Genomic DNA, 16,055 nt, shown 5'->3' with positions numbered 1-16,055 from the left:
ATAATTGTTACTCTACATTTACATGAGCCAGAGGAAAACAGAAACATTGTTTGTTGGGTTCCATCCCACTCTGCAATTTACTGGTTTGTTTCCTATCATCACCCACAATTTGTTCCCATTTGGGGGGGGTTATGGGGGTAATTAATGAGCCTGTTTAATCTGTGACACAAAGGCCCCTTCTGTACAATTACTAGTGAGGCTTGAACCCAGTTCCCCTCGGTCAGAGGCACGGAATGCTATATTGTGAGCCACAAGATGCACATGGCTTGCCGATGTTTGCACAGGAATGAAGAGGAAGATAGTTTGTCCTTTAGGATTGGTCAGAGTGTTTTATAACCAGACATCCCTCACATCTCATACACAGTGTCAATAAAATGTCACAGAGTGCTTCACAGGCAGTGAGGTGCTTTTTAAAATGTATTCACTCGTGTACATCAGCAAGTGAGGAAGCTGTTTGAAACAAGATCTCACACAGACAGCAACCAGGTCAATGGTTAGATAATCTGGAATGGGCTAAGATGCAGAAACATTCAAACTGTGAGGTACAGAACCACCATGCATGCGATTTAGGGATGACTGAGTCTTCTTCTGTGCCAGTTCAGCGCGGAGCGCTCGGAGATCTGTTGATGTCTGCTTTCTCAGCTGCAAAGGCAACAGACATCATTGAAATATTTTTCAAAGATCTACTCAACTGAATGCCAACTTTAACTATCTCATTCAGCAGAAGCCAGAGTGTTTTTAATATATCCACATATGTATAATCCACAAACTAAATTAATTGAAAAACATTACTTTTATATTAAATCGTATAAATAACCAGCATTGAATAGACTCCTCTTTATTCATAATTCCAAAGTAACAGTTCCAGTCATTGCCGGTTTGTATATGCTTTGAGTTAGTAACGCAATGTCCGACATGCTGCTCTCCCCATCCAGGTGAAAATCTCAAAGAACAAAGAAAATTACAGCACAGGAACAGGCCCTTCGGCCCTCCAAGCCTGCACCGACCATGCTGCCCGACTTAACTAAAACCCCCTACCCTTCTGAGGATCATATCCCTCTATTCCCATCCTATTCATGTACTTGTCAAGACGCCCCTTAAAAGTCACAACTGTATCCGCTTCCACTACCTCCCCCGGCAACGAGTTCTAGGCACCCACTACTCTGTGTAAAAGATCTGCCTCGTACATCTCCTTTAAACCTTGCCCCTCGCACCTTAAACCTATGCCCCCTAGTAATTGACTCTTCCACCCTGGGAAAAAGCTTCTGACTATCCACTCTGTCCATGCCTCTCATAATCTTGTAGACTTCTGTCAGGTCTCCCCTCAACCTCCGTCACTCCAGTGAGAACAAACCAAGTTTCTCCAACCTCTCCTCATAGCTAATGCCCTCCATACCAGGCAACATCCTGGTAAATCTTTTCTGTACCCTCTCCAAAGCCTCCACATCCTTCTGGTAGCGTGGCGGCCAGAATTAAACACTACATTCCAAGTGCGGCCTAACTAAGGTTCTATAAAGCTGCAACATGACTTGTCAATTTTTAAACTCAATACCCCGGCCGATGAAGGCAAGCATGCCATATGCCTTCTTGACTCCCTTCTCCACCTGCATTGCCACTTTCAGTGACCTGTGTACCTGTACACCCAGATCCCTTTGCCTATCTCTTAAGGGTTCTGCCATTTACTGTATATTTCCTATTTGTATTAGACCTTCCAAAATGCATTACCTCACATTTGTCCGGATTAAACTCCATCTGCCATCTCTCCTCCCAAGTCTCCAACTGATCAATATCCTGCTGTATCCTCTGATGGTCCTCATCGCTATCCGCAAATCCACCAACCTTTGTGGCGTCCGCAAACTTATTAATCAATCCAGTTACATTTTCCTCCAAATCATTTATATATATTACAAACAGCAAAGGACCCAGCACTGATCCCTGAGGAACACCACTTGTCACAGCTCTCCATTCAGAAACACACCCTTCCACTGCTACCCTCTGTCTTCTTTGACCGAGCCAGTTTTGCATTCACCTTGCTAGCTCACCTCTGAGCCCATGCGGCTTCACCTTCTGCACCAGTCTGCCATGAGGGACCTTGTCAAAGGCCTTACTGAAGTCCATGTAGACAACATCTACTGCCCTACCCTCAATCATCTTCGTCACTTCCTCGAAAAACTCGAACAAGTTTGTGAGACACGACCTCCCCTTCACAAAACCATGTTACCTCTCACTAATACGTCCACTTATTTCCAAGTGGGAATAAATCCTGTCTCTCTCCAATCTGTTTCCTGTACCACTCAGGAAAATCGCAGGATAGGTGGAATTCAGCATTCACACCACACACAATGGCCGGAATTCTCCAGCTGTTCGCTAGTGGTGGATTCTCTGGTCCCGATGGCAGCATACCACTGCCACAGGTTCCCCGGTGTCATGAGTGGCTACAATGGGAAATCCCGTTGACAATGGCCTCAGGGATCAGTGCTGGATCCACTGTTATTTGTCATTTATATAATGATTTGAATGAGAATATAGGACGCATGGTTAGCAGGTTTGCAGATGACACCAAAATTGGTGGCATAGTGGACAGTGAAGAAGGTTATCTAGGGTTGCAATGGGATCTTGATCAATTGGGCCAGTGGGCTGATGAATGGCAGATGGAGTTTAATTTAGATAAATGCGAGGTGATTCAGAAATCGAACCAGGGCAGGACTTACTCAGTCAATGGTAGGATGTTGGGGAGAGTTATAGAACAAAGAGATCGAGGAGTAGAGGTTCACAACTTCTTGAAAATGGAGTCACAGATGGACAGGGTGGTGAAGAAAGCATTCAGCATGCTTGGTTTCATCAGTCAGAACATTGAATACAGCAATTGGGAAGTTGTTCCCAACCCTTCTTGTTGAAGTTGTACACGCTATTAGTAAGGCCACACTTGGAATACTGTGTTCTGGTCACCCTATTATAGAAAGGATATTATTAAACTAGAAAGAGTGCAGAAAAGGATGCTGCTGGAATTTGATGGTTTGAGTTATAAGGAGGGGCTGGATAGATTGGAACTTTTTTCTCTGGAGCGTAGAAGGCTGAGGGGTGATCTTATAGAGGTCTATAAAATAATGAGGGGCATAGGTCAGCTAGATAGTCAATATCTTTTCCCAAAGGTAGGGGAGTCTAAAACTAGAGGGTGTGGGCTTAAGGTGAGAGGGGAGAGATACGAAAGGATCCATGGGGCAATTTTTTCACACAGAGGGTGGTGAATGTCTGGAACAAGCTGCCAGAGGTAGTAGTAATTAAGCACTGATTTATATCAATTGTTCGATAGGTTGAGAAAGCTGTCGAGATGTATGAACATCGGCTACGGACCAGGTGCTGGAAAGTGAGGTTAAAATATGCGGCTACCCCCTTTTTCTGTCCAGCACAAACATGATGGGCTGAATAGCCTCTTTCTGCATTGTAACTTTTCTATGGTTCAATATATACCAAACCTATTCAGGAACATATCTATGTTGCTCGAAGTCAGTCATGTTTTCATGAAAATGATCTTGGTGCTAGTTTTAGAGACTTGCGTGGCACGATTGTAGATCACTAGACAATCATACCTTTATCTCAGTAATTAGCTTCATTTTGGCATTTTCCACACTTCTGTACAGCTGATCCATTTCATGCTTGAGTGTTGTAATCTGAATAATTAACTCATTCTGGAAGAGAACATCATTAATGTTTAAATTTATACAGACATTTATTATACCTCCTCAACCATTACAAAGTACTCCAAAGGTAACTTCTGGTCTCCAGATCTTTGGAGACCAGTTGTACAACTGGAGATGCACATCAGGATCCTGTGGATGCTCTGATCCATTGACCTCCATGGGAATTTCCCAGGATGTTTCAACTTCTGATGGGGCAATTCCCATGCTCCCCGGAAACCTCCATGAAAGTCTTTGGATCCCAGTTACAGAGTCAGAGGCTTCAGACAGTTCCGATGTGCTTACCTGGAGGAAATGTTAGATAGATTCAAACCTACTGTAACTCCTAGGTAACTACAAAACCTATGTCTCCAGTCACTCACCTCGGACACAAAGATAGGAAAGTATGTTGTGAAGAGGACATAAGGAGGGGAATTTTCCCATCCCACCCGTCATGGGAATCATAGCGGGTTTGGCGGGGGGGGGGGGGGGCAGACCATGCAAAAGGTCTGTGGGTGGTGAGTGTCTGGAACAAGTTGCCAGAGGTAGTAGTAGATGCAGGTACAATTTTATCTTTTAAAAAGCATTTAGATAGTTACATGGGTACGATGGGTATAGAGAGATATGGGCCAAATGCAGGCAATTGGGATTCGCTTAGAGGTTTTAAAAAAAAAGGGCGGCATGGACAAGTTGGGCCGAAGGGCCTGTTTCCATGCTGTAAACCTCTATGACTCTCGGTAGAGTCATAGAACTCTGCCTCAGGAGGCGGTGGAGGCAGGGGTCACTGAATATTTTTAAGGTGGAGGTAAATTCTTGTTCAGCAAGCGAATCAAACTTCAGCAAGCCTTGTTCACAACTGTATAATTTTTAAATATGTAGAGTTCTGGGAACAAAATATAAAGTGTGCATAGAAACACCCTTACACTTGCCGTCCTCCATTAGCTCCTTGGCAAGCAATGGGGTTTCCTGGCCATGGTCGCCTGAAAACCGAAAAATCCCGCCCGAGGTCATAGAGTCATAGAGGTTTACAGCATGGAAACAGGCCCTTCGGCCCAACTTGTCCATAAGACCATAAGACATAGGAGCGGAAGTAAGGCCATTCGGCCCATCGAGTCCACTCCACCATTCAATCATGGTTGATTTCAACTCCATTTACCCGCTCTCTCCCCATAGCCCTTAATTCCTCGAGAAATCAAGAATTTATCAATTTCTGTCTTGAAGACGCTCAACGTCTCGGCCTCCACAGCCCTCTGTGGCAATGAATTCCACAGACCCACCACTCTCTGGCTGAAGAAATTTCTCCTCATCTCTGTTCTAAAGTGACTCCTTTTTATTCTAAGGCTGTGCCCCCGCGTCCTAGTCTCCCCTGTTAATGGAAACAACTTCCCTACGTCCATCCTATCTAAGCCGTTCATTATCTTGTAAGTTTCTATCAGATCTCCCCTCAACCTCCTAAACTCCAATGAATATAATCCCACGATCCTCAGACGTTCATCGTATGTCAGGCCTACCATTCCTGGGATCATCCGTGTGAATCTCCGCTGGACCCGCTCCAGTGCCAGTATGTCCTTCCTGAGGTGTGGGGCCCAAAATTGCTCACAGTACTCCAAATGGGGCCTAACCAGTGCTTTATAAAGCCTCAGAAGTACATCCCTGCTTTTGTATTCCAAGCCTCTTGAGATAAATGACAACATTACATTTGCTTTCTTAATTACGGACTCAACCTGCAAGTTTACCTTTAGAGAATCCTGGACTAGGACTCCCAAGTCCCTTTGCACTTTAGCATTATGAATTTTGTCACCGTTTAGAAAATAGTCCATGCCTCTATTCTTTTTTCCAAAGTGTACGACCTCGCACTTGCCCACGTTGAATTTCATCAGCCACTTCTTGGACCACTCTCCTAAACTGTCTAAATCTTTCTGCAGCCTCCCCACCTCCTCAATACTACCTGCCCCTCCACCTATCTTTGTATCATCGGCAAACTTGGCCAGAATGCTCCCAGTCCCGTCATCTAGATCGTTAATATATAAAGAGAACAGCTGTGGCCCCAACACTGAACCCTGCGGGACACCACTTGTCACCGGTTGCCATTCTGAGAAAGAACCTTTTATCCCAACTCTCTGCCTTCTGTCTGACAGCCAATCGTCAATCCATGTTAGTACCTTGCCTCGAATACCATGGGCCCTTATTTTACTCAGCAGTCTCCCGTGAGGCACCTTGTCAAAGGCCTTTTGGAAGTCAAGATAGATAACATCCATTGGCTCTCCTTGGTCTAACCTATTTGTTATCTCTTCAAAGAACTCTAACAGGTTTGTCAGGCACGACCTCCCCTTACTAAATCCATGCTGACTTGTCTTAATCCGACCCTGCACTTCCAAGAATTTAGAAATCTCATCCTTAACGATGGATTCTAGAATTTTGCCAACAACTGAGGTTAGGCTAATTGGCCTATAATTTTCCATCTTTTTTCTTGTTCCCTTCTTGAACAGTGGGGTTACAACAGCGATTTTCCAATCCTCTGGGACTTTCCCTGACTCCAGTGACTTTTGAAAGATCATAACTAACGCCTCCACTATTTCTTCAGCTATCTCCTTTAGAACTCTAGGATGTAGCCCATCTGGGCCCGGAGATTTATCAATTTTCAGACCTTTTAGTTTCTCTAGCACTTTCTCCTTTGTGATGGCAACCATATTCAACTCTGCCCCCTGACTTTCCTGAATTGTTGGGATATTACTCATGTCTTCTACTGTGAAGACTGACGCAAAGTACTTATTAAGTTCCTCAGCTATTTCCTTGTCTCCCATCACTAGATTACCAGCGTCATTTTGGAGCGGCCCAATGTCTACTTTTGCCTCCCGTTTGTTTTTAATGTATTTAAAGAAACTTTTACTATCATTCCTAATGTTACTGGCTAGCCTACCTTCATATTTGATCCTCTCCTTCCTTATTTCTCTCTTTGTTATCCTCTGTTTGTTTTTATAGCCTTCCCAATCTTCTGACTTCCCACTACTCTTTGCCACATTATAGGCTCTCTCTTTTGCCTTGATGCATTCCCTGACTTCCTTTGTCAGCCATGGCTGCCTAATCCCCCCTCTGATAACCTTTCTTTTGTTTGGGATGAACCTCTGCACTGTGTCCTCAATTACTCCCAGAAACTCCTGCCATTGCTGTTCTACTGTCTTTCCCATTAGGCTCTGCTTCCAGTCGATTTTTGTCAGTTCCTCCCTCATGCGCCTGTAATTACCTTTATTTAACTGTAGAACCTTCACATCTGATTCTGCCTTCCTTCTTTCAAATTGCAGACTGAATTCTACCATATTATGATCACTGCTTCCTAAGTGTTCCCTTACTTTAAGATCTTTTATCACGTCTGGCTCATTACATAACACTAAGTCCAGAATAGCCTGTTCCCTCGTGGGCTCCATCACAAGCTGTTCCAAAAAGCCATCCTGTAAACATTCAATGAATTCCCTTTCTTTGGGTCCACTGGCAACATTATTTACCCAAATTTTTTTTTTAAAAAACCCTAAGCTAATCCCAATTGCCCGCCTTGTTCCCTCCCTAGGTTTGAGATCTCCTCCGTTCCCACAACCCTCGGAGATATCTGTGCTGGCCTCCTGATCATCGCCATGATTTTAGTCATGATGTGATCCATGATTTAATCACTTCATCATTGATGGCTGGGCCTTCAGTAGCCTAGGCCCCAGACTCGACAATTCCCTCCCTAAATTGCTCACCCTCTCTATCTTTCTCCATCTCTTTTTAAGATGCTCCTTATAAAACCTGGTCAAGTTTTGATGACTTTACCTAATACCACATGTGTCTCAATGTCAGACTTTGGATGGGATTTACAGATCCCCCCTCCCCCGCCCCCCCAACTCCCATAGTGGAGACAACTCACCATTGGTGGCTCGGTGGTACAGTGGTTAGTACCACTGCCTCAGTGCCAGGGAAACGTGTTCGATTCCCGGCTTGGGTCACTGTCTGTTTGGAGTTTGCACGTTCTCCCCATGCCTGTGTGGGTTTCCTCCAGGTGCTCTGGTTTCCTCCCATAGTGTGAAAGATATGCTGGTTAGGTGTGTTGACCGTGCTAAATTCTCCCTCAGGTGTACCCGAACAGGCGCCAGAGTGTGGCGACTAGGGGATTTTCACAGTAACTTCATTGCAGTGTTAATGTAAGCCTACTTGTGACTAATAAATAAACTTAACTTAAACATTGGCTTGCGAAGGGATATCCCAGTCCCACTTCTGTCGGGGGCAGGGGGGTGGGGGGAGGGAGTTGATGTTAGCAAGACCTGAAGGTGCCACCAGTGTGAAGGACTGGAAAGTCCCGCCCTTTGCTCATAGTGATATTGTGAAGCACCCTGGGGTGTGTTTTTGTTAACTTGTTCTTGGGATGTCGGCATTGTTAGAAAGGACAGCATTTATTGCCCATTCTCAATAGTTATGGTACAGGCTTCATATAAATGTTTTGTGCTTCTTGTTGGAAGGACAGATCAGCTAAGTGACTGACTAGGTTAAAGGGGTTGAACAGACTCCTTCCTTCTCACACACCTGTGGGACCACAGCCTGTTCGTCAAGTAGGCCAATATCTTACGATCAAAATCTCATTCTCTTATTGGTCTACCAACACAACACAAAGAACATGTGACCAACTTTGTTTTTCTTTCTGGGTTCAATATAATGCTCTTGACTATATTCGGACACATGAATTAGGAGCAGGAGTAACATTCTTAACACTCAGCCTTCCCAGCCTGCTCCACCATTCAATAAGATCATGGCTGTGACCCCAACTTCACATCCCTACTTACCCTCGATAACCTGCCACCCCCTTGTTTATCAAGAATCTATCCAGCTCTGCCTTAAAAATACTCTACTTCCACTGCCCCTTGAGGAAGAGCATTCCAGGGACTCACAAGAAAAAAGATCCTCTCCACATTCACCCTGTCAAGACCTCTCATTATCTTTTACGTTTCAATCAAGTTGCCTCTTACTCTTTTAATCTCCACCTTAGCCTGTCCAGTCCAATCTTTCCTCATGAGACAGCCCGCCTAATCCAGGTATCAAGTTAGTAAACCTCTCTGAACTGCTTCCTATGCATTTACATCTTTCCTTCAATAAGGAGATCAATACTGTACACGGTAGTGAGGCAGCACGGTGGCATAGTGGTTAGCACTGCTGCCTCATAGCACCAGGGACCCGGGTTCGATTCCTGGCTTCGGTCAGTGTCTGTGCGGAGTCTGCACGTTCTCCCCATGTCTGCGTGGGTTTCCTCCAGGTATCCAAAAGAAATGCTGGTTAGGGTGCATTGGCTGTGCTAAATGCTCCCTCAGTGTACCCGAACAGACACCGGAGTGTGGTGACCAGGGGATTTTCACAGTAATTTAACTGCAGTGTTAATGTAAGCCTATTTGTGACACTAATAAATAAACTTAAAACTAGTACTCCAGATGTGGTCTCACCAATGCCCTGTATAAATGAAACGTAATCTCCCCAGTGTTGAAATTGCCTTCACAATAAAATATATATTTCTATTACCTTTCCTAATTACTTGCTGTACTTGCATACTAGCCTTTTGCAATTTATGCACGAGGACACCCAGATCCCTCTGCACTTCAGAGCTCTGCAAATTCTCAGCATTTAAATAATATGCTTTTGTCTCTCAATTTTCCTGCCAATATGGACAATTTCACATTTTCCCACATTATACTCCATTTGCCAGATGTTTGCCCACTCACTTAACCCATCTGTATCCCCTTGTAGCCTCCTTACGTCCTCTTCACATCTTACTATCCTACCTATCTCTGTGCCATCAGCAAATTTAGCTGCCGTACCATTCATCACAAGTCATTGATATAAATGGTAAAAAGTTGAGACCCCAGCACTGATGGAATGAATTGATCGAAATGAGCAGTATTTACTTTAGAATTACTTGGCGGTTTTCTGGACTGCTTCCTCGTGTCCCTTGCCTCCAGCTGCTGGAGCAGTTTCAGGTAATAAGCCTCCAGTTCTTGCCGTAACTTGCTCGATGTTTCTTCCAACGGAGTGGTCACTTTCTTTGATTCAAAGTATTTCTTTTTCCACTTGTCACGAACTGTCGGACAAAAGAATAACACAGAAAGAACAAAAGGCAGCCAATGAAAAAATTCAAATGTCATTTGCCATTGTAATTAGAAAACAAGAGAACCAATTTTCACACAGAAAGCTCAAAAACAGAAGTGTGATTTTGTTTTTGTGATTCTATCGAAGGATAATAATTGGATTGTTTTCCTGGATTTTATACTCAATTATGTGCAGTGGGATTTGAACCTGTCAGCAATGGTGTTTCCCTCAAATCAAAGATGATATCTACTCAAAGGTGATGAGATTCTGTCATTGGTCTCCATGTAAATGTAGAGTCCAATCTGACCTGGAAATATATCGCTATTCCTTCACTGTCGCTGGGTCAAAATCCTGGAACGCCCTCCCTACCAGCACTGTGTGTGGACCTACGCCACAGGGACTGCAGCGGTTCAAGAAGGCAACTCACCATCACCCTCCCAAGGGGCAATTAGGCATGGGCAATAAATGCTGGCCCAGCCAGTGACGCCCACATCCCATGGAAGAATCTTAACACAGGTCTTTGGGAACATGGGGCAGGATGTCCCATGAGAAAGGTGGATCCGGAATTCAGGATTTGCTTCCCTACCTATAATATATTAAGTTGATCTTTCTCTACACACTAGCTATGACTGTAACACTACATTCTGCACCCTCTCCTTTCCTTCTTCCCATGTGTTCTATGAACGGTATGTTTTGTCTGTAAAGCGCGCAAAAAACAATACTTTTCACTGTATCCCAATACATATGATAATAATAAATCAATTCCAATCCTTTCCTTCTCTGCTGCTGCTTTGCCTCATCATTGTGAGTCAAAATGTGATGCAGCTTCATGGACAAGTTGTCCTCATTCTGAATGATTGGCAGCAAGCCACTCCCAGTTATTCATATCAATGTTGCAGTGTTTGAAGGAGAGATTCAGAACACCTTTGAAGTGTTTTCTTGATCATAGCTTTGAACGCTGGCCATTTGATGCCTCTGCCCTAATCTCCGGATTCAATGGTTGGACAGTTGAACAAATGCTCACGTCTTGAAGCTAGAACCACAACATTCCGTCAAAATTCCTGCAAATTCAAATTTGATGGGCTGGGTTTTGTGTCTGGATGGCTGAAAACTACTGCCCCTGGCAGGTCCTCTTCGCTCAAGTTGAACCCACAACCTTTTAACTCTGAATTATTTGTACATATCGTGTAGCAAGAACAAATATTTCTGGAACATGTTTCCAGGGTGTTAACCGCGGTCTCTGGATTACTAGCCCAGTAACTATCACTGTGCCACTCCTAAACTGTGCTATTGTAATAAGTCTTAGGAGGCAGAAACCCCGTCACCAATATCCCTTTATTTACAATTCCAACAGCAGTACACAGAGTGCTATCAGGCAGCAGCCTACCTTCGGGAATGCCAGAGGAACTGATACTCCCCATTAAATAACAGGAAAAGACTCCCTGATTGGCCCATCAATTGATTCTTTAATCATGTCTACACTTCCCACTGCCTCGGAAAAGCAGCCAGCATAATTAAGGACCCCACGCACCCTGGACATTCTCTCTTCCACAGGGAAAAAGATACAAAAGTCTGAGGTCACATATCAACCGACTCGAGAACAGTTTCTTTCCTGCTGCTATCAGACTTTTGAATGGACTTACCTTGCATTAAGTTGATCTTTCTCTACACCCTAGCTATGACTGTAACACTACATTCTGCACTCTCTCATTTCCTTCTCTATGAATGGTATGCTTTGTCTGGATAGCACGCAAGAAACAATACTTTTCACTGTATACTAATACATGTGACAATAATAAATCAAATCAAAAATATTCCAATGGGGCAACCTCAATGGCCTGATTGAAGTCATTACTGTTATACTGATGATTTTAACTGATTGTTATTCAAAGGGAGAGTACTAATGCCCAACCGCCCACCACAGACATTTCTGGTTAGTCGAACAAGATGGCTCCTCCTCCTCCTGACATGATTTTGCTTCATTCACGCCGTTCAGTGTTAGATGAACTCTGTGACTCTCACCCCACAGGATAGTAATCACCATTGGTGAATTAAGCATCCATCTCATTGATGTAAATCAGCACAGCTGACTATCTCTTCCCCTCACACCTAAAGTTTTTTATTAGTGTCACAAGCAGGCTTACATTTACACCGCAATGAAGTTACTGTGAAAATCCCCTAGTTGCCACACTCCAGCGCCTGTTCAGGTACACTGAGGGAGAATTTAGCATGGCCAATGCACCTAACCAGCACATTTTTCGGGCTGTGAGAGGAAACCGGAGCACCCGGAGGAAACCCACGCAGACATGGGGAGAACGTGCAGACTCCGCACAGAGAGTGACCCAAGCCAGGAATCGAACCTGTGTCCCTGGTGCTGTGAGGCAGCAGTGCTAACCACTGTGCGACCGTGCTGCCCCAGCACTCTGACCCCTGAATCAGAAGGTCCTGGGCAGTTACTCGAGCGACAAATTTAGGTTGGTGCTCCAGTGTCAGTGTTGAGGGAGTGCTGCACTGTCGGAGGTTCTGTCTTTCGAATCAGAAGTTACACCATGGTGGGGTGATAAATGATATGAAAGCTCCCAGGCTACTTTTGAATCAAGAGAAGGGGTGTTGTGCCCTGTGTCAGTTCCAGTGATCATCCAGTGGTTGTGGGATCTTGCTGTGTACAAATCGATGCTGGCCGCTTTCCCGACAACAGGGGTTACAGTTTAAAAGTATTGAATGGCTGTGAGTTGTTTAGAGAATTCGCAAACTCCATCTCCAACTCCTTACCTTGGTTTCGTCTTAATCGGTTTTGTGATAACAATCCTCTCGCTTTTTTCACAAGTTCTTCCCTGGTCTTTTCGAGGCATTTTCTCTCTTGTTTTGTCACGTTAATCTCTGCAATGAGCTGCTCCTCTTTAAATAAAAAGCTCAACATGAAGCTCAGAATATTATCACACACTTTGAGAATGAGAAAATGCAAAATACTTGGACCAATATCATTCATTAGTGGGGTAAATGCATGGGGTTACGGGGATAGGACGGGAGGTAGGCCTGGGAAAGATGCTCTGTTGGAGAATCGGTGCAGACTCAAAGGGCCGAATAGCCTCCTTCCGCACTGTAGGGATTCTATGATTCTACATTGAGCCATACATCACTGAAAAGCTTCAAAGTCCACACAAGAGTGTCGCCGAGCCTGTCGTTAGGTTCAAACCAAGGGATCTCCCCAAAGAGGAAAGGTCCAATTGGTCCAACAGGTTAGTCATTTTGTGAAAGAATAACACAGAGTCATAGAGGTTTACAGCATGGAAACAGGTCTTTCGGCCCAACTTGTCCATGCCGCCCTTTTGTTTTTTAAAAAAACCCTAAGCTAATCCCAATTGCCCGCATTTGGCCCATATCCCTCTATACCCATCGTACCCATGTAACTATCTAAATGCTTTTAAAAAGACAAAATTGTACCCGCCTCTACTACCACCCCTGGCAGCTTGTTCCAGACACCACCCTCTGTGTGAAAAAATTGCCCCTTTGGACACGATTGTATCTCTCCCCTGAGTAACAAGGGAGAGAGTAGGGCCTCTTAAGGATCAACAAGGTAATCTATGTGCGGATCCACAAGAGATGGGTGAGATCCTAAAAGAATATTTCTCATCAGTATTTACTGTTGAGAAAAGCATCGATGTTAGGGAACTTGGGGAAATAAATATTGATGTCCTGAGGAGTGTACATGTTGCAGAGAAGGAGGTGCTGGAAGTCTTAAAGTGCATCAAGGTAGATAAATCCCTGGCACCTGATGAAGTGTATCCCAGGACATTGTGGGAGGCTAGGGAGGAAATTGCGGGGCCCCGAGCAGAGATATTTGAATCATCGATTGTCACGGGTGAGATGCCTGAAGATTGGAGAGTGGCAAATGTTGTGCCTGTGTTTAAAAAGGGCTGCAGGGAAAAGCCTGGGAACTACAGGCCAGTGAGCCTCACATCTGTGGTGGGTAAATTGTTGGAAGGTATTTTGAGAGACAGGATCTACAGGCATTTAGAGACGCAAGGACTGATTAGAGACAGTCAGCATCATGGCTTTGTGAGTGGAAAATCATGTCTCACAAATTTGATTGAGTTTTTTGAAGGGGTAACCAAGAAGGTAGATGAGGGCAGTGCAGTTGATGTTGTCTACATGGACTTTAGCAAGGCCTTTGACAAGGTACCACATGGTAGGTTGTTGCATAAAGTTAAATCTCACGGGATCCAGGGGGAGGTGTCTAAATGGATACAAAATTGGCTTCTTGACAGAAGTCAGAGGATGGTTGTAGAGAGTTGCTTTTCAAACTGGAGGCCTGTGACCAGCGGTGTGTCTCAGGGATCAGTGCTGGGCCCACTGTTATTTGTCATTTATATTAATGATTTGGATGAGAATATAGGGGGCATGGTTAGGAAGTTTCCAGATGACACCAAGATTGGTGGCATGGTGGACAGTGAGGAAGGTTATCTCCAATTGATCAATTGGGCCAGTGGGCTGACGACTGGCAGATGGAGTTTAATTTAGACAAATGCGAGGTAATGCATTTTGGTAGATTGAACCAGGGCAGGACTTACTCAGTTAATGGTAGGGCATTGGGGAGAGTTACAGAACAAAGAGATCTAGGGGTACATGTTCATAGTTCCTTGAAAGTGGAGTCACAGGTGGACAGAGTGGTGAAGAAGGCATTCGGCATGCTTGGTTTCATTGATCAGAACATTGAATACAAGAGTTGGGACGTCTTGTTGAAGTTGTACAAGACATTGGTAAGGCAACACTTGGAATACTGTGTGCAATTCTGGTCACCCTATTATAGAAAGGATATTATTAAACTAGAAGGTGTGCAGAAAATATTTACTAGGATGCTACTGGGACTTGATGGATTGAGTTATAAGGAGAGGCTGAATAGACTGGGACGTTTTTCTCTGGAGCGTAGGAGGCTGAGGGGTGACCTTATAGAGGTCTATAAAATAATGAGGGGCATAGACAAGGTAGATAGTCAATATCTTTTCCCAAAGGTAGGGGAGTCTAAAACTAGAGAGCATAGGTTTAAGGTGAGAGGGAAGAGATACAAAAGTGGCCAGAGGGGCAATTTTTTCATACAGAGAACATAATAAGGATATAAGAAATAGGAGCAGGAGCAGGCCATCTGGCCCCTCAAGCCTGCTCCGCCATTCAATAAGATCATGGCTGATCTGATAGTGGGTTCAGTTCCACTTACCCGCCCGCTCCCCATCACCCTTAATTCCCTTAATGGTTAAGAGGGTGTTGAGTGTCTGGAACAAGCTGCCAGAGGTAGTAGTAGAGGCGAGTACAATTTTATCTTTTAAAAAACATTTAGATAGTTACATGGGTATGATGGGTATAGAGGGATATGGGCCAAATGCGGGCAATTGGGATTAGCTTAGGGGTTTTTAAAAAAATAAGGGCGGCATGTACAAGTTGGGCTGAAGGGCCTGTTTCCATGCTGTAAGCCTCAATGACTTTATGACTCTCACCTTAAACCTATGCTCTCTGGTTTTAGACTCTCCTACCCTTGGGAAAAGATATTGACTTGCTGATCTGTGCCCCTCATTATTTTATAGACCTCTATAAGGTCACCCCTCAGCCTCCTACGCTCCAGAGAAAAAGGTCCCAGTCTATCCAGCCTCTCCTTATAACTCAATCCATCAAGTCCCGGTAGCATCCTAGTAAATCTTTTCTGTACTCTTTCTAATTTAATAATATCCTTTCTATAATAGGATGACCAGAATTGCACACAGTATTCCAAGTGTGGCCTTACCAATGTCGTGTACAACTTCAACAAGACATTCCAACTCCTGTATTCAATGTTCTGACCGATGAAACCAAGCATGCCGAATGCCTTCTTCACCACTCTGTCCACCTGTGACTCCACTTTCAAGGAGATATGAACATATACCCCTAGATCTCTTTGTTCTGTAACTCTCCCCAACGCCCTACCATTAACTGAGTAAGTCCTGCCCTGGTTCAATCTACCAAAATGCATCACCTCGCATTTGTCTAAATTAAACTCCATCTGCCAGTCGTCAGCCCACTGGCCCAATTGATTAAGATCCCGTTGCAATTGGAGATAACTTTCTTCACTGTCCACTATGCCACCAATCTTAGTGTCATGTTCAAACTTACTTACCATGCCTCCTATATTCTCATCCAAATCATTAATATAAATGACAAATAACAGTGGACCCAGCACTGATCCCTGAGGCACACCGCTGGTCACAGGTCGACAGTTTGAAAAACAATTCTCTACAACAACCCTCT

At 44.3% G+C, this 16,055-nt stretch overlaps 1 protein-coding gene across 1 annotated transcript in view; it reads right to left on the bottom strand.

Moving 5' to 3' along the window:
* Positions 1 to 304: 304 nt before the first annotated feature.
* spata1 (spermatogenesis associated 1) overlaps positions 305 to 16,055 on the bottom strand; it is a 55,464-nt gene continuing 39,713 nt past the window's right edge. Inside the window, exons 9-12 of the mRNA XM_078218986.1 lie at positions 12,552 to 12,677; positions 9,599 to 9,771; positions 3,591 to 3,689; positions 305 to 642 (exon numbers count right to left, since the gene is read on the bottom strand). Of these exons, the coding sequence (XP_078075112.1) occupies positions 514 to 642; positions 3,591 to 3,689; positions 9,599 to 9,771; positions 12,552 to 12,677 (527 nt within the window). The 3' untranslated portion in view covers positions 305 to 513. The remainder of the gene's footprint in view (positions 643 to 3,590; positions 3,690 to 9,598; positions 9,772 to 12,551; positions 12,678 to 16,055) is intronic.

This window comes from Mustelus asterias, chromosome 8, assembly GCF_964213995.1.
Source record: "Mustelus asterias chromosome 8, sMusAst1.hap1.1, whole genome shotgun sequence".
NCBI classification, from domain to species: Eukaryota; Metazoa; Chordata; class Chondrichthyes; order Carcharhiniformes; family Triakidae; genus Mustelus; species Mustelus asterias.
This window is presented reverse-complemented; position numbering and strand designations above follow the sequence as displayed.